We start from the raw sequence: 22,548 nt of genomic DNA on the forward strand, positions 1-22,548 counted from the left end.
AAAAAATTTAAATAAAAAATAAAACAAAAAATTATAATATAAAATAAAAATAATAATAAAAAAAATTTATTAAAATAATTAAAAAATAATAATAAAAATTGCCCACCCCCACCAAGGCTCTGCAACACACACACACACTGCACTCATTATATACACACACTGTAAATAAATATTCAATTAATATAATTTTTTTAGGATCTCATTTTATTTAGAAATTTACCAGTAGCTGCTGCATTTCCCACCCTAGTCTTATACTCGAGTCAATACGTTTTCCCAGTTTTTGGGGGTAAAATTAGGGGCCTCGGCTTATATTCGGGTCGGCTTATACTCGAGTATATACGGTATTTGTATTTAATTAAGTTTCTCACAGCAAGTTTGATGTAATGAACATATGGGCTAGTCCCAAGTAAAAATAAACTTTGCATGTTAGTTTCTTTTGGAACGGTGTTTCCTGCGTGGATTTGTTCAGGGATAGGAGCAACAAAGTCTTCGGACCTGTTGGCTGGCTGGTTGGTCTCTGGAGCCCGGGAGAAGTAAAAAAAAAGAGAGAGAGGCCTGAGAGCCATAAACGCCATTATCAAGGCAAGAGCAAAATCACATTACAGGCAGACGGGACAATGCCTGCCTGGGAGAATAGAGCTGCAGCCTGGTTGGGTGGAAGAGTTTGGGTAGAAGCTTCGGCGACTGGGTCTGAAGTGCTTCAGAGTCCCCTCTGGCAGCGAGGAAGCGGACTTGTCCTAGGTACTCTGAGTACAGGAGCTACGTCATACATATGTTTAGTAAATCTTATTTTTTTAAAAAGTCACACAGTCAAACAAGTCATCGTAGACATACAAAAACTATATTCTTTTCAAAATAACAAGATACAAAAAGGAACCCAAATATATTTAGTAATTCAGTGTTTTACTGTGCGTCTTTCCAAACGAAGTTTAAGCTATTGCCACAGTTTTTTCCCACGAGTGTTGCAGTGGCAATTAAGTATGTGCTTCAATGTATCGGCTTTAAATGTATCCTAGCGATATTGTCCTGTATCAGGGGCAGTCTAAGCATCAAGTGACATCTTGTTTAGAAACCTTGTGTAAAGGTTTAGAATCAGACTACAATCAGAGTGAATACTGCTGTACGGTCTTGCATCTGATGCAATGATTCCACTGGAATGGTCCTTGTGCCTTATAAAAAGGAGCATGTTTTTGTCCGTTTCTTTTCTAGTGGCAGATTTCATGGGTTTTGTTTAAGTATCTAGAAGCAAAAAACTAGACGAATAAATAAAAAAATCCCAAAAGTCAACCAAAACTGAAAAGTAGAACAGCACCGAGGTGGGATGGAAGATGCCGTGGCTTGCGGGTAATGGAATAAAGCTGGTATGCCACTAACGTCTAGGCGGTGGCATCAGTTTCTGGAGCACGTTCGACAAGTTCTGATCAACTTCACTCAGGACTGTAAGGAAATCACTGATCTGCAAAAACAAGAAAGTAAGTGGTAAAAGAAATGAAAAAAAAAAAATCTAAAAGATATAGATATATATATATATCATTTTTTTTTCTTATTGTCAAAAGGAGCACACCATATATATATTTTTTTGGCAAACCAATATAAAAAAAGTCTATTCCACATGATGCTCTGTGTCCTATATTTTCACATAAGTAGAATAAAGTTTTAAGAAGGTGACCTCAGCAAAAGAGGAGAAATTGATTATTTGTCAGTCTGCCTGCTTCACTTTAAAAATGCTACAAAAGAACACACTGGTCAAAGAGGCGTTCTCTTGTAGGAACCCTATTCTCAGCAGGGAAAGAACGCCCAATAAGCAAGGTACCAGATCCATATTAATATAATAATAACAAAGTATTTAACCAGGAAAGGTACATTCAGATTACTCTGGTTTCCTGGGGATGTTACCTTACTTAGCCCAACATCCAGGGGTTGTTACTATCACCCAATTTAATGGTATGCTTGTTTATATATAAACAAAATAAAAATTAAAAAAAAAAACACCATTAGTATAGTTTACTATAATTTGATGAAATAGAAAGTAATTGCATCTACTTCAAGTGCTACTGTGGTTACCCTACCCAATATATAGCCACCCTATTAACCACAGACCTCCTGACTCCATGATTTACAGAAAGCTGATCATTCTAAAGAAAATTAAGAGGTGGATAGTCATACGTGCTGAGTAGTTATGGTAATACTGAAAATACTCCGCTTGGAATTCACCAAGAGTCCTCAAAACAACTACATCAGTGTTGCAGACACGTTATTATAATATGTAAATAGATAAATAAAAAAATTTTAAAAAAAGTTTAGTGTCCATACACCTGGTGAAAATCTGCTGTTTTGTCCCTTTAAATGTAGAAAATTTAATTAATCACAGCAAATACTCAATACACCTAAAACATACAATTCAGGTTCAGGAAACAAACCTCAGACACAGACAAGGAATAAAAGGAGCACTCTATGCTCCCACAGCCGTCCAAGGTCAAGACACTGCACCATAGCTAGTATACCGAGCAGCAATGGTTATGGTGCATACATACATACATATTTAATAAATAACATTTTCTACCTGCCATCACCGTTTTTGTTTAAGTCATAGCCAGAGTTTGATGATATGTGTACAGCGGGTGACGTGTGTGTTCCTGGCACAAGTGGGTAGAACATTCTGAATTTACAATGATCGGCCCTCAGACAATGTGTTAAATGTGGCATAGTGAGCCGTGTGTGTGTTTTCTTTTCTAGACAAATGCAGATAGCACCTGGAAAGACTTTATTATCCCTCTTTATTTTGTTTCAGTGCCTTTAAGAAGACTCTTTGCAGATGATATCATACTAGGCCCATAACTAGTTAAATAAAGTTCTACACCCTTTCCTACTACAAACGCAATCTGAAAAGCAAGCATTTCCCATAGATCACTGGCTCCATCTAGAAGCTATATATTTAGATATCTATAGGAGAAAGACATTAGGAAATCATCAATTAGCCAGTCCACAGATTAACAGATTGTAATCCACTTTGCGCTCAGTAAAACCAGGGGGAGGTCACAATGGCTCTGGCCAATAAAGTTTAACATTGTGACCACAGATGGCCTTCAATACTTACATAAGATTGATACATGGGCAGTACATGCCCCAGTGCCTTACGGCATATATGCTCATTGAGATAGCCTTGTTGGAAACACTCCTTTATATCCTCCTGAAAATTAATTAAAAAAAAAAAAAGTTACATACATGGTTATGGCACAACAATGTATTTAGAGAAAATACCAGAGGATTTCTTCAGAATGGGAAATATCAACAGACAAGACAAAGATGCACACAATTAGGAGGCACGGAATCTGGGATCACAATGCTTGAAAACCAGTCATACATTAAAGTTTCAGATTTTACTTTTTAAGTGTTATACCCATTACTTTTGAACAACCAAAATTTGTGTGCTACACTTTTGAGGGTAGCCCACAGATTCTTTGATATTGGATCATAAGTGCAACTTGAAGAATGTAGACAGCCAAAGTGCATTATTATGGCAGTCCATTTATAAAAGCAGGTGCAGTTATAGAATCCATTACACGGGTCTATGTTTACTAAAGGCCATTGCAACTTATGTCCTGCTAAAGTTTGCATGCAACACTAAAAACATTGCAAGAAAATACTGTTGCAAAGATGCCTCTGCCACAAGCTCTTGATGGAGCCTGCTGGCTAGCCTCTTGCCCAAGGACTATGGGCCATGTAAAAGACCTGTTAGAAGACTTTGTTCCTTTGGTTTCCCTGTCACACAAATCCGAACTGATCGGAGTAATTTTTGGATATGTTGGTCACTCAGATCGGGGCTATCAGAGGATATGACTCTTGTGGGGTTTCCATGGATTTTGGGGTGTTTTCAAATTGTGTGGTGTTTTTTTTTGTACCTGGAGATAATTGAGTTTGTACAGCTCCTGACTCAATGATCTCTCAGGCACAGGGGAGGAGTTTACGGTTTGTATAATTTCTGTGACTGTGCCTGCAACAAACAGATAACTTCCCAGCATTCAGCCACGGCTCATGTGTGGGAGGGATTTGCGATAGTGGTGATAATTACTGCTATACTCTTTGGATGAAAGTTATGAGCACTGGGAGCTGGATCCAGGGTGGAAAGAGCCAGTGAGAACCCAGCCAAGCTTCTTTACATTACTCCAATCCTGCCTGGCATTAGGGTATAATAAAGCACTGTACATTTTAAAATTATAATATATACATACATATACATACACATACATACACACACACACTTTTGGGGGAGGAAAAGCAATTTTACTTTGATCAAATTACGTGCATTGGTCACCTTAGTTAGTGCGAAAAGCATTTGTGTGAGGAATTCCAAGCAAACGTCCTTAAGTATACTGAATGGCAGATCTTTCTCAAGGGCTTGATTAGTAGCATCATAGTCTGACTTCTTCTTTGCGTTCTGATCAAATAAATTATCATCATAAACTTGTACGTGGTCCAATACTTGCATTACACGACTAATCAATGGCAGATCTATAATGGAATTAAAAATAAGTAAAGTTAGTGGAGGAAAAATAAATAAATCTAAAAATATTAAAAGTAGTTTTTGTTTCCTAAATAGCTCTTTGCAGGTGTCAGGGAATTAAAAAATACAGCACATTAAACACATTATCCATCTAAGTAAAAAAACATGTCCTGGTGCAACCTTATAGGAAATAACATGACAAGATATTGTGCTTGTCAGACAGAGGAACAAGAGGCTGTGAATCTGCAAATTACAGAAAAGAAAAAAAAAAAAGAGAATCCCTCCACTATCTTTGCAACAGAAAGAAGATTATACTTTTGTATTGTCCCTGAACAATCTATACAAGAAACCGCCTTGTCCAGGGGGCAGGGCCGGACCACCATGCTGAATGGTCGCACAGACTATCAATTCCTGCAAACACTAGGCATTTACACTGAAATTAGGAGGTTAACCCGCCTAGAGACAGCCTGGAAAAAGCAGGGCTGGAACCGAAGCTACATTTTCTTTGCAGATTTTGGCCCCTTAAAGGGTTCAATAACTTCATGGTAGCTGAGGCCTACTCGGGTAGTGAGTGGGTTGGACAAGCCGAACCTTCAGTGTAGTGGTACTGGCCTCGTCCCCCCCCCTCCCCCCCCTCCTGACCTGAGGTCAACCCGGTCCTCGCCTCAGGGGCCCTCCTGCAACTAATGACCTAGTTTGCCGATTGACCCCCTCTCCCTAAAATAGCCGACGCCTTATGTCACGCTGACGGCAAAGGAGACTGGACTGGGAAGCCTTGCACCCTATATCAGACCCTTAATTACATCTGGCACAAAATACCCCGCTACCTACAACTGCCGAGTGGGCAAGAAACCCAAGACCAGCCTCTACAGTACTCACCTCCCAGAAAATGGCGGGAATTGTCAACTTCTACAGAAAAAGGGGCCCGTGATCAACGGAGACGGATGGTACTACAGAAGCTACAAGCCTGTTGGTCATGGTCCGTGCTGCTCTGCTCGGGCAATAGCCCAGAAAAATCTCACACAGAAGGAAAGACCCCTGCCGGACACACACGGACATGACCACACAGCCTGTCTACAAACCCTGCTGACACGGGGGTTCAGGTGCACACGGGCAGCCAACCCACGAACGGACGGTCCAGCGCCATTGGAGGAAATCGGTTTAAGTGAGAATCTTAATACTGCTTGTGTTTGTGCCCTCGGAGTTTGCATTTTTATTTCTCATGTATATTCCTCATATGATTTCTCTTTACTTCATCAGTCCAGATTTCAATACAGTCTACCTTTTGTTATTGATGTGAGGTTTCCCATACCTCGAGCATAAGCGCTGGGGTCCCTGGGGCGGAATTACAACATGCTGAGTAGATCCAAGTTCTTAGCCCAATATGTTTTAAATGCTTAGATATAATCTTTAACGTTCCTGCAACTACTCAACTAAGCTTATTGCTCAGCATCTCACTCTTGTCTATCTTCTCTTGTTCTAATTTACAAAAATTGTGCTGTTGCCAAATTTACACATTTACTAACGGATCTACTAAGTGTGATAACTTCAATATGTCTATGTCGTTCTTATGGATATAAACCTGCACAACAAAAATAAAGAATTATAAAAAAAAAAATATATATATATATATATATATATATATATATATAAACTGCCTTGTCCTGGTTTCACAAACTAGTACTACATTGCTTCTTTACATTTTAGAACCCAAAACCTGGATTCTTTTTGGGTGAGAAAAGACACATACAATTTCAAACAGTGAATGTTTGAAAATACCTGACTCTGCACTTAAGTTTAAGGTAAAACTCAATCTACACCAAGTGCTGGCCAATAAGCTAATTATCTACACCACTACAGCGCCACCCTGTGGGCAGCCAGTGCAGTTTTCCAAAATCCAGCCTTTTACAAATTCATACATTAACACGGACACGTGCATAGGAATTGCCCTGAAAACTATGGTTTAGGAAACAATTTCAAAGATATAAATCAAGAGGGACTATTTGTAGAGGACGAGTTTAAGATAACGGAGTAACTTGTCTAGAATAAATCATAGAAGTCACAAACAGCAAGTTTGATTTAAGAGAATCATTCTACAAAGGAAGCTTTATAGAAATATTCCTAGGAAAAGAGCCTGTTGGAGATAATAAAAACTCCATTCAGGACAGGGCAACAAGGGGTTTCTAAAGGTGTCCCATTTAGAACAACAACAAATACTTGCTTTTTCCGATCTTTAGGTAGTCTTTATCCTTGTAGCAAGTAAACATCGATTGCATGACTGCGAAGAGAGAAGACAGTAAGGTTTTCTGCTCCTGTATTAAGAGAGGGGGATCATTTGGTTGGCATAGTTCATGGCTTGTGAGATCATACAAAAATTCCCAGACGCTCTGTCCACAGTCAGGTGGTTTTACTGGAAAGAAGAAAAGAAAGAAGAGACAAAAAGTATAAAATAAAGATATTGCAAACAGAAAACAACAAAAACTATTTTACTTCAATAACTGGGGACCGAAATGGAGTAAAAATTAATGCAAGTATCCGTTTATCTATTATGAAAGGGCAAAATTGCTTTTATCAATTTACCCCATAATAATCTATATAAAAATAAAAAGGAAAAACCTACCAATAGCTTCAAAGCCATGATTTACCGTAGTCATCAGCTGTAGTATGTGCAGGTAGACATCAAGGCCTTCAGTGCTCTGAAATCTGTAATAACAGGATCAGTATAATAATATGAATCTATGTCAACCAACAGAATTCACATATTAATACTGTAGAATACACATCAACCAATGTAAACACATGAGGACACCAATTCTCAGATCCAATTCGGCGATCTCATGGTGTAAGACTGACCTGACAAAAGTTATACACATTTCTTGATCTATAACCCCTCTACTACCACTCCACAACCTTTAATTTCATCTCATGCTACCTTGTGCCACCCCAATACCCCTCTGCAACCCTTCTTTTCATTCCATGCTACCTCGTGCCACCCTAATACCCCTCCACAACCCTCCCACTTGACTAGTCTGAAAATTGCACTCAAGCAGATTGACTTGTACGTCAACATTTCTGAAATGTATACATTGCATTCCGCTCTAGCCCCTGTCATTTATACTATACACAAGAGTTAGGACTAGTTATTTACTAATATCCCTTCTGTTATATTCTGAATACCGTTCACTCAGAGTACACACATTCATTGCTACTTCTGCTTCAATAAAAATACTTTAAGCATTTTTCATTCCCTTTATCTAGAAGTCAGTTTCCAAATTGCAAGCGATGTGCATGACTCAGGACAAAAAGCAATCCACCTGTAATTTTAACAAGAGAGTGATTCCTAATGTTGGTTGTAGATACCTACATTCAAACATAAGGAGTCTCTCACTTACACTGGCTCCTGGCTGACCCAGTAAGCCATTCATGCATTCCCCTTACCATGCTGCTTTTCTGTTGTGGAGATTTGCCAGAGATGCAAAATGCATATCACACAGTGAATGACACAAATGCAAAGTGTCAGAAACAGAGTACAGGCATGTTGTTAGCAATTAATAGGAACTGACAGAGGCACCTTTTAATTCAGTTACTCCTTGGTCAACTCACCTTAGCTGTTTTGCCGCTTCCAACACAGAGGGTACAAGTTGCAGAGCTGGGGGATTTTCTTCCTCTGAATTCTCATCATCTTTAACGGAATCTTCAGAATCGGCTTCCACCCACTCGAAAACCATTCCCGAATCTAAATCAAACAACTTCTCAACCAGCTCACCGACTTTAACCAGGAGATCAACTGAGAGAGGAGGACACCCGAGGTTACCTTTCTGATTTTACAAGCAAATAATAAACATTTCTTTACGAATTATGGCTGCTTTGTGTTTGGAAGATTGGCTTGTAGTGCTATAGTTATTGGAATAACACCCTTCGCAACTAAAATATGAATACAATATACTACAAATGTACATTAAAAAGTGATATTGCAAGTATTTGGCTAGAATAGTATGTTACTAGGGGTTTCAAATAATTGAAAAGGGTAGATCCCCTAGGATTAAACCTGGAGGGTCTACCTCCTGTTATTCCCTACCCTTCCTAGTTGTGGGACATTCTGGTATCTCCCCATCCTTCAATGCCCAATGGCTGTGTTTCTGGGTCATAGTTTGGATGAGAATAGTATCCAAGAACATTCTGGGGTGTAGAAGTTATTACGCAACTCCTTTTTTCAACCATGGATGAAGGACTGCAATGTATTAATATTCTTTACCAAACTGAACTAAAGATAGCAAGGATGGGTTCAGATGTAAGACAGGACAAGTAGATCGGGATAGAAAGAAGACATAAAGCAGTGCGTACCATTGGTGGAGCTGCTCATAATGAAATAGATGTTTTTTCGCACCCAGAGTTCCTCGTTTAATCTCTCCAGCCAAGTATTTGCTACATCGCTGTGCGATAAACAAGTGAGTAAAAACCTGAAATGGAGATAAAGTTCCTTGGTCATCATTAGAGCATACGGTGTGTTCATTATGTTTCAGCTACTATCAATATATTAAAACTATAAAAATTCACACAACTGAGCACTGTTGAAAACTCCACAGGTTTACAGTCATACCGGTCTGTGCCCATTACACACAAAGAGGTCTGCTATCTCTGCGACTCTGAACACCGGGATTTAAAACTGCAGGGATTTGTAAAACTAGCTGTAGCTATAATAGTGCCCTTTGCCAGCCCAATTTACAACATCGCAAGCATAGCTGTGATATAGCGGCCATTAGTTCCATGTGTCATCCTGATTAGTGGAATCTTTTCCAGGTGTTGGAGGAGCCATCACCTGCTGCATCTTGCCTACATAAATGCATTAGCTTCACAAACCTTGACAGTACTTTTTTTTTTATTATTATTATTATATTTATTTTTTTACTACTTATGACTTAGTGGAGGTTTATTTTTGCATTCTTAATGCATTATCTATAAAGGCATAAAAACCTTTTTCAACATATTGTGTCCCTTTAAGGAGCAATTCATTACTGTAGCATTGACAATCTGCTAATTACTCAACATCTGTCCTGGTGGTACAAGTCCAAAGTAACTTTTACGGACTTGCTTTTTTTTTGTTAAAAAAAAAAAGTCTGTACAGCAGCAGTGCACAAGCAACAAAAAGCAAACAAAGCCATGAAAGAAGCTACATTAAAAGTGAGTGTTGAATTACATATCCCATATCATAATTAATTTAGAATGTCAACACGTTGTCCCAGTTCTATACAATATGTCAGCACGTTATCTTAGCACTATACAATAACAACACCTGCTAGTTTCGATTAACGTTGGAGGGTCTGGATCAGCCAGTAGTAGGAGCACCAATTCTCTGAAAAACACAGAATTTAAGATTCATTTTTTGAACTGGTTCAGCATCCTTGATATTCCTTCAATAAAATGGTTCCTCACAGGTTTGACATTACGTTTTTTTTTTTTTTTACATAAAATTTTATGAGTACAGCTAAACTGAACTTTGTACCCCAAGACTTCTCAGTCAACAAGTTTACGTTCAAACTGCTGCATGTACACACGTTTTAGAATTAAAAATAATTTAAAAAAAAAAAATTTTTTTCAAAAAAACCTCAACCTATTGTGGGCTCTTCAGCAAGGTTTCTTTTAAGATTGCTTAGCCTGAGACAGTCAGAGAAATGTTAGTAAATCAATGCCTGCATCATGCTGATGAGGGAAATAGTTACGTGAAAGAGCGCCATTCTAAAAACTGGCCATAGATTCATTCAGAGCCCAACTATTTATTGGCACAAAAAGCAGAAAGGTACAGGTCCTGATTTAGGTTGTTACATTTCCAAATGGTGTCTGCTAACAGTATCGCACATTAAGTTTTGGTAAAATCTGGATGTATATTGTGGAATAATGCAATTAAGTAATTGGATCAATATGCAAAATTATGGTCTATCCCACTATATGGATCTATAAAAAAAAAAAACTATTACACAATAAGATTGAGATACAAATAAAAACAATGATTACCCCAAGCCGTCATTCTCAGTCATACACTCACGCGTCTCTTGAAAGCAGCTCATGTTCGCCAAAATACCCATACAAATTTCCTTAAAATCAAGAACAAAAGACAGTCAGAAATGATAATTATAAGAGATCAATTTCAAAAATAAAATAAAAAGTACATAAACTTTCACTTACTGTGAGCCGTTTACTTTTGGACTTCTTAATAATCCCAACAAGAAGTTCAGGCCCCTCAAACTCCTTGAGAAATAGAGCCACTTCCTACAAAAAATTAAAAACAGAAAACACACACATTCTGGTATGTATCAGTCTTCCAGGAAAGAGGGTTCAATATATTACATACATACGCTGTATGCCCGGCTATGCGGGGCTCAGAGGGACATTAAGGGGTCAGGAAAGGACTAAAAAGCCTTCCAACTTGTTCAGTGCCAAAAGGTGCCTGCTCACAGGCACACATCACAAAAGTAAAAATGGACATTTAACTACCAGTGAAGGGGTCTAGTCGTAGTGTAAGGTGCTTGGTTACCAACAGAACACAGAAATGAGGAAGGAAAAAGATAAATATTTTATACAATTAGAAGTGGAGAAAGACTATGGAGATAAACTACAAGAAAGTAGGGAGAGAAATAGCAGCATGAAAGAGGTGGAAACAACTGAAGGAGCAATTTAACCAGTTTGTGATTCCAACTTTCCTGGAAAAATGTAGTATGATTGTGAACCAAAGCAGGGAGTCTTTCCAGTGTGACAGTATTTTGGATTGTCATATAGTGGGGTTTTGGAGGGGCTCTGAGCCCTTGGCACTTTGCATTGGAAAATAAGCAAATTGCTTTTAATAATTTAATTAATTTAATGTGTGCAGATTTTGGCACACCAACGATACAAAGGTTAATCCTCTCTGAAAGATACCATATCTTTGAGTTATCAGAACTTCATAAACCCTCTATTATTTTATGGATCAGGAATATATGACCTTTATACAAAAGGGGATTATATCAAATAAATTCTGAGTTATCACTTGCCGGCTCTACTTTGAGAGAAACATCTCAGACTGCAGACAAATGCTGCTTAGGTCTCTCCCTTTTGTTGCAGGTATTTAGTTAAAACATTGCTAAACACAAATACACACACCAGTCAAGCCACACAGAAATCTCACTTTAACAGTGCTCTCACTACTGCAAGGGATTCTGGGTAGGCATATGCAAATGAGCTCAACAAAGAGAAAGATTTTGCCTCATAATTGCACTTTATACATGGATTCCTTGGAGAGGAGCAAAGCCAGTGAACCACTGATGGACAGCTGTTTCATTGTTAATGCAACTCATCAGCATGAGGTTGGTTACTGGCGTGCTATGGAGGCTGTAAGTATTGATAGAGTCTAAATTGGAGGGGGTGGACTTACAATGCTTAAAGTAGCACCGTCAGTTGTGAGATTATCATAACAATAGATTGTAGATGTAGGTTTCTCCAGGGTTCAAAGCTGCAAACACAATTTAAATTTTAAAGTATAACAGTCACTGGTCATTCCGAATCACACCTTACCTCATTCATAGACATGTCCCACAGTTTGCAAACTTCATCTTCCAACTCTTCATCCAGCTCTAACGGCACATCCTCTCCTTCTTCATTCTTGGTTTTCTGATCACTTTCTACAAACTAAAAGAGAGTGGATGTTCGCAATGTATTCATAAAGAAATATCACGTCAGAGTGTCTGGAGCTGTAGGTCTAACAGAGATATGCCCGGCACATAGGTTCTAGAGTTCTAGGCTATCCTTGTGGTGGCATAAGTCTGGTAACGTATGTGCCTTCTGTAATTGCACAAGTGAAGTAAAATTCCATTCAGACCTGCGTGTGAGATAACTTTAGAACAAACTATTCGATTTTAGCATGTACGTTTTTTTTTTAAATGTATTGTTGCACAAAGGTAGGCGCTCATCAAGTCTAAAGGTAGTCAAAACATAGACCAAACAGATGGCAAGTGAGCTAAGTGAGTACTACACAGATGTCAACATATTAAGCTTTTGCCCAGTCTTTGTGTTCTCAGTGCCAATGCTTTGCCGTACTACAAGGTATTGGTTAGACAGCGCCAAGAGATTTTACCAATGCAAACCTAGATCCTACTATAATAGTCAGCATTGATAATATGCAGGAAAAACTGGCTATATGTTTTGGTGTCCCATTTTTTTATTTAACGTTGAGTAACTTCAGAGACTGTTTAAAGTTATGGGATTCACTTCCTAATAGCATGTGATCTGGTTAACCTGCTCTGGAACATCAGTGATGGATTCAGAATTGGAAAGAAGGGCTTAAACGGCCTTGAAAATACATCTTGTAAAACGTAAAGTACTCAACACATAGTCTAACAAATCCACAGTACCAGGTAGACATGGCAACACAAAAAATGGGCTTTACTTCCTAAAAAAATGGTATTTCTGCCAGTCAGAGCAAATGGAATGATCTCCACTGACTGGCTCCCCGGATACACAGACAAATTAATTTAAGACTGCAGCAGTATCTGTGATGTAAGTGGATTGTCTGGGATTATCTAAAGCAAAATACAACATTCCCTGTTCCCCTAACACGAGTCCTCATGACACCCTAACGGTGTCATCGGGAAATGTCGGAATACATTGCTTGTGAGTGGAAGGGAGTAGGGAAAGCGGTCTCTGCAGGGAACGTATCCTAGCATCATAACCACTCCGACAGTGAAATGGTTATGGTGTCTGGTGTCTCTTTAATATATGTGCATATATGTGTGTAAGCGAAGGTCTAACTGTATGTTTATGGAGTTGTTGGTGAATATGAGGGATTTTCTTGCATCTATGAGAGTGGATTACTCACATGACCGTGAGGTTGGTCAAATAGACTGGAAAATGTAAATAACTTTGAAAAAAAGATGCATCGTATAAACAGATAAAACAGAGTCAGATTTTGAAAGAAAGAAAAATCAAGCTACAATAAGGTCATATCCCAAGACGTATTCTGTAAACACCCATACAGATATGATGTTCCCCTCTACCTTGACGAGTTTAGTTAGGGTGCTAAACAGCCAGTGCTTGCTGAACACTGTGGTCCCAATGGAGTCTGCAGTGGGAGTTTCGTCATCACTGGGCGGTGGCGACGGATTGCGGTCCAAGTAATCAAGGGAAGGGTCAGGGGACGCGTCACTTGAATTCTTCTTGCCTTGCTCTAAACCACAAGAAAATTAATGAAAACACAATGGGACTCATACTTCACACTATGGAAGGTCACAATGCAAGGAGAATTGGCAAACATTCATTGAAGAGTGTAAGCCACTGGCAGTAAGTTTTAGGGTTCAATACACAGTAATAAGGCAGCTCCTACCAGTTTAGCCAAGTCTAAAGAAACGTTTATTTAACAGGTACCGAAAATTCATCTTTTGTGGACATACACCTCTTAGTAAACTATGGAACGTGTATATAAAAACACACAATTCCACATGGCTCTACAAAAAACACAAATATTGCATACACGTAGACGCATACAGTGAAACATCACACTAAGTATTTGCATTGATACATAATGAAACAGAAGTTATAGAGAGCCCAGGTTGGAAAGCTTACAGTCTAGACCAGGCATAGGCAACCTTCGGAACTCCAGATGTTTTGGACTACATCTCACATGATGCTATGCTAACATTATGGGTGTAAGAGCTTTATGAGGGATGTAGTCCACAACATCTGGAGTGCCGAAGGTTGCCTAGACTCTAGACTAGAGGGAGATTGCTGGCGACTTGACAGAGGGTAGGTAATGGAATGCTGTGCAATATACATTCTGATGCGTTCTGCAGCAGATACAGTTCATAGCAGATGCACCTTCTGGGCCAACAACCGAAATGTGAGAATTTTTTTTTGTTTTTTTAGTTATGTTGTTGCTGAATATGATGACACTGATGTAAGAAATCTATGCCCAAAAATAAAGAATTAAAAAATAAAGGTAAACTCCCACCCCCCCAAAAACACGGATGATATGAACGATCGTTCCTACAACAGCATTACTCTTTCCCACGGAACAGATAGGAATGTTCCTCCCAAAAAGTAAATTATGCTGATACGACCAGGTTTCAAAAATAAAAAAATCTACAGTTGTGGGAAGGAAAAAAAATAATTTCTACAATAAAAAAAACTACACGTGGGGGCGGGGCCTGACTGGCAGGCTGAGCGGACGCATGCAGGGCGAGCTCCTGACCAAAGCCTGCAAACTAAGCCTTCTGCCGCATGCTACCTCAGCCATACCACCGCAAAACCAGCTTGGGAGCACTCGGGGGACTCTGGAGACCCGAATGGTACCAATCTCGATGCTGTCCTGACCTGGTGCACTGGACCCCGGCCTCTTGAGGCCCACAAGCCTGGCTGGCGTCGGAGGGACGGCTGCTCTACAGACGCCACATCTTGCACCTCGCAGCACTCCCCCGCTTACCCCCCTCTGGACCGGGGGGGGTCATCCCGGTCCTAGGAGACCACACACACCACTCCTCCATAGCGGGGCAAAAAGCTACTGCACGCGAGAGTCCCACGCGGCTCCCACAGCCGACACCCTCTTTGCCTCGACCCTGAGTAAGCTGGATGAAATACTTGCTTAATTCTGGGTGAAAATAGAAGCGAGACAAAAGCATGTACACACCTCGGAGGCACTGATATCAGTGACTTGCACACCTCAAACCACCTCGCCCCCCCTGACGCAAAGAAAACTGAGGCTCCGGAAAACCCGACTACCTGCAAGGCGGAGGCCCTGGAGCCGAGGTACAACTAAGCACCCAAGGCCCAACACCCTGAAGGTAAAAACCTGCAGCCAATTGGGGCCCAGCTAGGGTGCAGAGACTGGGGACTTTGAAAAGCCTACCTCCACAAAATAGCACCAGCTACGCGGGTGAACTGCCAGAACACCTACGCAACACATGCCTTTCCACTGGGAATATACACCCAACAACCCAGCAAGCACCCGGTAAATCAGTAATCAGATGAAAGGGCAAGAACTCAAGGAGGCATTTACATGTCTCACTCACCAAGCGGTGGACTCCTGTATTCAGCGTAATATCAGTTTAATCCTGATTCAGACAGCCCCTTGTTTCCTTTTTTCGCCCAGCGTGGCACAATTAAATATAATAGCATAGACCAGACATACTGTATTGAAGGCATAACACTGTACAATTAGACATAAAGATAGGAGTGGTTAGCCATGTTTTGTAATGCAATGTACTAGCCTGACTGCTAATCTTAATGTGACTACTGGGTGAAACACATCTGTGAACCAAACTACTGTTCTCCTTTATTTTTATAAGCTTAAAAATATTATCCTGTTTACATAACTACGTTAAAAAAAAAAAAAAGTGTGATGTCTTTAATGCCATATGATTAAGCGTGAATACCAACTTGGTTGCACCAGCTATTGTGGCAGTGCAAATCCAACTGTTAAACCTATGCACGAACAAAATAAGGAATTTAAAAAAAAAAAAATCTACACATGATAAAAAAAATAAAAGCTTTAAGAAGTGGTTAATGCTTCACTCAATACCTTATGGATACCTTGGCTTTGGCAAGGAAAAGAAAAGCAAAAAAACAAAAAACACATATGAAAAGGTCACGGCCACAATAAAAAAAGAAAAGAAAAAATAATCTCAAGACTGGGACACCAGTCTAACACTCCTTTCACCGCAGCTATAAAACTCTTCATAAGCCAGCCACCATACTCACATCATATGCAGACACGGTGAGTGCAAACAATACTTCTGTACCAACTAAAGATATAATAGAACGAAGACAAAGACAGGGAATTTTTCCTATTTCTGTTTAAAATAAACCTATTATTACCTTGACTGAATTGAGTAACGGAGGCATTTTCACAGGTTGGTCAAAATGTTACTCCAATCACTATGACCACTGCAGTGACAAGAAGTGGTCATGGTGCCTGGAGTCTGTATGTGCAGTGTTTCGCTGTGAAAATCTGTACATACCGAGCTTAATCCGTCTGCTAACGGAGGCATAGCTCCACCTCCGGCAGAGTAATGGGCATAATCAGGCAGTCCGAAGGTAGCATTACGGGCTGACTTTGAATTGACAATTCTGTGCAAATACTGATGTACAGACAGACACTCATTCATTAGCTGAAAGGGGTCATATTGGGGCTCATTTGAGGGTCAGCTGTTCCTCTTATCTACTCAAGCTTTTCCAACCCAAAAATATGCAAAATATATATATATATATATATATATATATATCAAACTTTCAAAATAAATACATAGACAAAACAAAAAAAAAACAATTCAACTTTATTCAAAATTTTTGGTATAAAATATAAAAATTTGTATTCATCCTGAAAAATCCACAACACTTTTTGTTAAAGTGCTTTTAACCCAATTCCCAGTCTGGTGGCCCCTTTATTGCAGACAGATGACCACATTGCTGTGCGTGTAAAGGCCATTGAAATATGCCATTAACAATTTTTTTTAAAAAGTGTATGAGGTTTCTGCAACTTGCACAGCGTGCATTTATGTCCAAAACTATTGTTGATCTCTAGACCAACAATATTTTTGGACATAAATGCACGCTGTGCAAGTTGCAGAAGTCTCATACCTTTTGAAAAGAATTGTTGCCTATGCCTGGTCTAGATGCTATGGATTATTAGACCTCAAGATTTGACTACAAAGCCTTTGTAAGTGTTTTCTCATTGCAGCAATCTTCCTGTGATCGACTAACAATGAAGGTCTCTCTATACATACATCTGCTGTCGTTGGTCCTGACAGCTAGCGTTAGTGGTCACCTATCTCTTGGGTTGGACAGGTCGAGCAACGATGCACAAGGTTGGTGCAAAATAAACATCACATCTGTAATATGGACACATTGGGGAGGGGAGGGTCTTCTAATAGAATGATTCGGAGAGGTCCATTATAGACTTGCAACTTAACAACATAGATTACTCAAAGATCTGAAAAGGGCACTCTGAGCATCAAAACAACGTTAGCTTAATGAAATGGTTTTGGTGTATTATGCCTCTGTAGTCTTGCTGTGCAATGCTATGCCATTTAGGAGTTAAATCATTTTTGACCAATGCAGCCCTAGCCATACCTTCCCTGGCAGCCACTCGCACAGTAGAGCTAGTTTTTTTTTTTTTTTTTTTTAAAACACTTTAAAGAGTTACTCCAACAAAAACAGTGTTTTAATAAAATATTGTGGCAGAAAGGCAGGAAAGGGCAATTCCACCATGCTGCCCGATACGCCTTCAGTGATGCTCCTGCCCGTTGTTGGTGGGGCAGCAACGTCCCAATGGCTGGCAGGAGTTGCCATTGGTCGTTTGTCACAAGCATGTTAAATGTGCTGATGACAGCCTTTTATGCAAGGAATTAACTTTAGCAAGTCCAACTCTTGTTGAGAGAGTAACACCTTAAGCAGCAAAGTTCTTAAGGACACATGATATGTGTGACATGTCATGATTCCCTTTTATTCCAGAAGTTTGGTCCTTAAGGGGTTAATGTTCTTTGTGCAGCATTTCTTGGCACCATGACCAACTCAAATCACTGAAGTGGTCATGGTGCGGTGATTAGCCCTTTAAAATTTACACTGACAGACTTACTCAGAAAACACTAAATTGTAGTGAATTGAAAAACAAACTGCACAATATATGCACTTGCTGAAATTGCTGGATGTTTAGTATAAATTGTACAATTCGGTTTTCACTTCAACGCAATTAAAAAATAATAATTTATTCTGATGTCATTTCTTTTTTTTAGGGAGCATAGATGGATTTGAACGTCAAGGTCAAAGGGTATGTTTATGCGGGCAAGATTGTAGATGCCGTGCATTAGAACAAGAAAATATATGCGCCTCCTTGGATCAAGGACTAATGTCAGGAAAACTAATGTCAGGTGGTTTACAAGGATGGTACTGGGACACAGTCTTAAAATATTTGCAACATGCTCATCCATTAGGTCAAAGACTGGTTTCAGGTCGTTACGGGGGAGAAGGTTACCAAGGAAGGATTCAGGACAGACTCTCAAGACATCAGCCACAGTTTGACCCATTAGGCCAAGGACCAGTGTCAGGAAGATACTGGGAAGAAGGAGATGGTTACCAACAAGAGTTCTTGGACAGGATCTTAAGACGTCAAAGACTGCTTAGTTCCTTAGGGCTAGGATCGATGTCAGGAGGATACTGGGGAAAAGGTGGTGATTTACAACAAGGGCTCCAGGACAGACTTCCAAAATATCTATCAAAGTTTGACCCATTAGGCCAAGGACCAGTGTCAGCAAGATACCGGTTAGAAGGAGATGGTTACCAACGAGAGTTCTTGGACAAGCTCTTAAGATATCAACGACTGCTTAGCTCCTTAGGGCTAGGATCGATGTCAGGAGGATACTGGGGAAAAGGTGGTGATTTACAACAAGGGATTCATGAAAAGCTCCAAAGACATCTGCCACAGTTTGATCCATTGAGTCAAGGAGTGACATCAGTAGGATACTTGATAAATAAATTGTTACAGAACATCCTTTCTAGGTCTCTTCAACAACCTGGATCCCAATTGCAGAGGTTGATGTCAGATAGATACTGGGGAGGAGGAGGAGATGGTTTACAAGGAGGGTTCCAGGACAGGCTCCCAAGACGTCAACCACAGCTTGACTTATTAGGCCAAGGACTGATGTCAGAAAGTTACTGGGGAAACAGAGGGTTCCAGGACAGTCTGTCTGGGTCTCTTCAACAGCCTGGATCCCTATGGCAGAGGTTGATGTCAGATCGATACAGGGGAAATAAAGATGGTTTACAAGGAGAGTTCCAGGACAAGTTCTCAAGACTCTTGCCGCAGTTTGGTTCTTTAGATCAAGGGCTGATGCCAAAAGGATACTGGGGAGGAGGAGGATTTCTGGACACTCTCTCAAAATATCTCCATCAGTCTGGCCCATTAAGTAAAGGAATAATGTTGGGAAGATCCTGTGGAAAAGGAAACTTCGAGGACAGTCTATATGGACGTCTGCTGCAGCTAGGCTCCTTAGGGCTAGGGTTGAGACCAGAAAGAGATGAAAATCGTGGAATAGAAAAGATTCTCTAGAAGGCTTTCTGAGGTAAGAACCAACATGTGAAAACAAAAATAACTCACATAATTAGCATTAGAGACCGCAACACTGGCTTTAAAAAAAAAAAAAAAAAAAACACACACACACACCTCCTAAAAATCTACAAATAGACTAAAAGTAATGTCAAAGGGATTTATGCTTGGTACCCTCTCCAAAACTGTAAGAGTGTGATGGGAATCCAGCATGGTCAAAATTTAGTAGGCCGAAATCTCCACATGGCATATGCTAATTAGTATCTGGTTACAAACAGTTGATTGAGTCATCAGTATACTGAGCATGTGTGGAAGTGGATAGAAAATTCCTTTGTCTTCAACAAGCCATGTGGTCTGCCATATGAGGAGATCCTGAATATCCTGTGTGCTGATTGGTCTGAGGAATATAGGAGGGGTTATACTGTATGGGAGGGGATATGCTGTTAACAAAAGTCCTGCGAACAATGTATTGCGCTCTCAGATATTTTTGGAACAGGAGTTCATCTGAGACCCGATCGGTATGTGAATAAAGGCCTTTTACTTCCTGAAGACCTGTGTCCATATCTCTATGTGTGGCTTCTGCGGTTTGTTCCTGTTTTTCCCCTGTAACAAGAGAACAGACTACTACAGGAGAGTCATGGAGCTAGCTTAAAGGGATACTACAGTGCAAGGAATACAAAAGCTGTATTCCTTGCACTATAGCTCCCCCTCCATCGCGCCACCCAGGTAAATAAAGGGTTAAACCCCCTTTATTTTCTTACCTGATCCCAGAGCCGATGTCCCTCTGTGCTGAGTCGACGCCCCGCCCACCTCCGACGAGAGGGTACTAATGCCACGCGCGCATTAGACCTCCCCATAGGAAAGCATTGAATCAATACTTTCGTATAGGGAAAAATCGGACGTGAGTGTCCTCATGCAGAGCTGACCAAAAGTCAGTTTCAATTCATGAAGTGCTCTAGTGGACTGTCACTGTTTCTCTGGAACTGTAATGTTTTACATTAACGCACTAGGTGCAAAAGGGACACTGCACACAGACCACTTCAATTAGCTGAAGTGGTCTGTGTGCCTACAGTGTCCCTTTAAGATCACACTAATAATTGCAGAATTTAAGTCTTTGAGAGACTTTAAACAAAGACTGGAAACATTAAAATTAGTTTCATATCTAGTTGGTTTTATGCAAATGAGATGGAGATGGCGATGAGTTATTTGTAGAAATTAACCAAACACATTTAATTTGAATTGTTACAGGCAAGGCAGTTGAGACATACTGTGTATTTCATTGAAAAATAAAAGCGGAGAAGAAGTCAAAAAAAGAATACGGTCCGTCACAGAAATATTTGACCAACTATCACGTGGATTCATAAATGAGTTCTTTAAAACATCATCGTTTAGTAAAAATAGCTTAATAATATTTTATACATCATAAAACAATGTTGAACGTATAATGCATGCAAACCCATATGATTCATAAACACTACTTGGAAGGAAATAAAAATTATACCTGGCAAACTATTCTATGGCTTTTGTATTATTAATTACAGGTTGGCAGTGTGATTTTTGCAGCAAGGCATTTTTCTGAAATAAATATACAATAAAGACTTAAAGGGACACTCCAGTGCCAGAAAAACAAACCATTTTCCTGGCACTGCAGGTCCCCTCTCCCTCCCACCCCCGATCCCAGGTTGCGTGAGGGGTGGGAGGGAGAGGTCCCTCGGTGAATGGAGCTATATTACAAGGTACGCTAATAACAAGGGTTACCATCACAAAATATATATATATATTGAAGAATCTTAATTTAAAAAAAGTTATGCAAACACAGCTTATGTGCACAGATTCTCAGAACGAACCATTGACTGTAACAGTTTGGCAATTTTAGCCTGAATTTTACATTTTAATTTGCTCCAGTTCATAGTTTAGGGAAAAACACGGTAAAGTGTGACTTGCTAAAAATGTACACTGAATTTAAACCAAGCTGAAAGCAGGCGCCAACATGAGAATTTTTCCCAATTCGACTACTGTACTTGGGTCCAAGATTTGACTACACGGTGAATTTGAGATAACGCACACCGTGGTAAATACCGTGGTAAATAACACGGTGTGTGTCCAAAAAAACATAGCAGACCTATCAAACCAACCTCTTACCCTAAACAGCATCATTATTATTATTATTATTATTAATAAAGCGCCAACCAGCTTTACACTGACACCAATAGGATTGTACTATCACTTTTATAAAAATTATAAAATGTGTTCAAACAAGCCCCAACTGTTTTTAATGGCAGGTAAATAAAGTTTTGCTAGTTCCTGAGGTTCCCTGTTATATAATGCACTCCAATAGTTTAAGAACTGCATTTCCCATGATGCTCAGTCTGCACGCAGTCTGAGTTGCTGGGTTGCAGTCCCCATGCATGGCAGTGATACAGTTAGCTCTCAGTATAGTATAAAAAAAAATAATACTAATAATAACACAGGCAGACAGGCAGAGCTCCAGCTTTTCCAGAACTACAACTCCCATAATGCTCTGGGTTTTCCAGAACTACAAGTCCCATAATACCCCAGCCCTGTATATTACCCAGCAGCTGGGGGATAATTGCCTATATTGTCCTGCCCTGTATTGGGCCGGGTGCAGGTTGTGGCCCCTGAAACTGACCATCTCCCAGCTCCCTGCTCCTTACCCATTGCTGCCAGGCCGTGACGTCATCCAGCGGCTTCAACACGTGACCTGCAGAGCCTAGTGGATACTAATACCTCGCCCCGCCCCCTGTCAAAGCGGCTGTACGGGTGCCTGAGCAGGTCAGAAAACGTCACCCCCATCGTGAGCGCGCTCCCAGTGCAGAATGTTCAGAGTGTGTAGATGGATACAGTGTGACCAGTGCTATGCTCTTACAATATCTGTTTAGCAATAAACAAAAAGCGGTGGAGTTTACTGACAGCAAATCACTGTTTATGTCAAACATCTACCTAATTCCATTAAAAACAACAT

The 22,548-nt window shown here is 40.0% G+C and overlaps 2 protein-coding genes across 2 annotated transcripts; one reads left to right on the plus strand and one right to left on the minus strand.

Moving 5' to 3' along the window:
- Positions 1 to 822: 822 nt before the first annotated feature.
- On the minus strand, positions 823 to 22,300 carry SAAL1 (serum amyloid A like 1). The gene is made up of 13 exons (XM_063437627.1): positions 22,241 to 22,300; positions 13,528 to 13,697; positions 12,050 to 12,163; positions 10,688 to 10,771; positions 10,517 to 10,596; positions 9,798 to 9,857; positions 8,849 to 8,964; positions 8,108 to 8,291; positions 7,125 to 7,207; positions 6,726 to 6,914; positions 4,316 to 4,512; positions 3,098 to 3,190; positions 823 to 1,456 (listed from the first exon to the last, which is right to left on the minus strand). The coding sequence occupies exons 1-13, from the start codon at positions 22,242 to 22,244 to the stop codon at positions 1,370 to 1,372; spliced, it is 1,461 nt and encodes a 486-aa protein (XP_063293697.1). The 5' UTR covers positions 22,245 to 22,300; the 3' UTR covers positions 823 to 1,369.
- Positions 16,176 to 20,943, plus strand: LOC134579490 (uncharacterized). Its single transcript, XM_063438795.1, has 4 exons — positions 16,176 to 16,238; positions 17,202 to 17,328; positions 18,256 to 19,581; positions 20,814 to 20,943. The coding sequence occupies exons 2-3, from the start codon at positions 17,226 to 17,228 to the stop codon at positions 19,566 to 19,568; spliced, it is 1,416 nt and encodes a 471-aa protein (XP_063294865.1). The 5' UTR covers positions 16,176 to 16,238; positions 17,202 to 17,225; the 3' UTR covers positions 19,569 to 19,581; positions 20,814 to 20,943.
- Positions 22,301 to 22,548: the final 248 nt, after the last annotated feature.

This window comes from Pelobates fuscus, chromosome 12 (genome assembly GCF_036172605.1).
Source record: "Pelobates fuscus isolate aPelFus1 chromosome 12, aPelFus1.pri, whole genome shotgun sequence".
Lineage (NCBI taxonomy): Eukaryota > Metazoa > Chordata > Amphibia > Anura > Pelobatidae > Pelobates > Pelobates fuscus.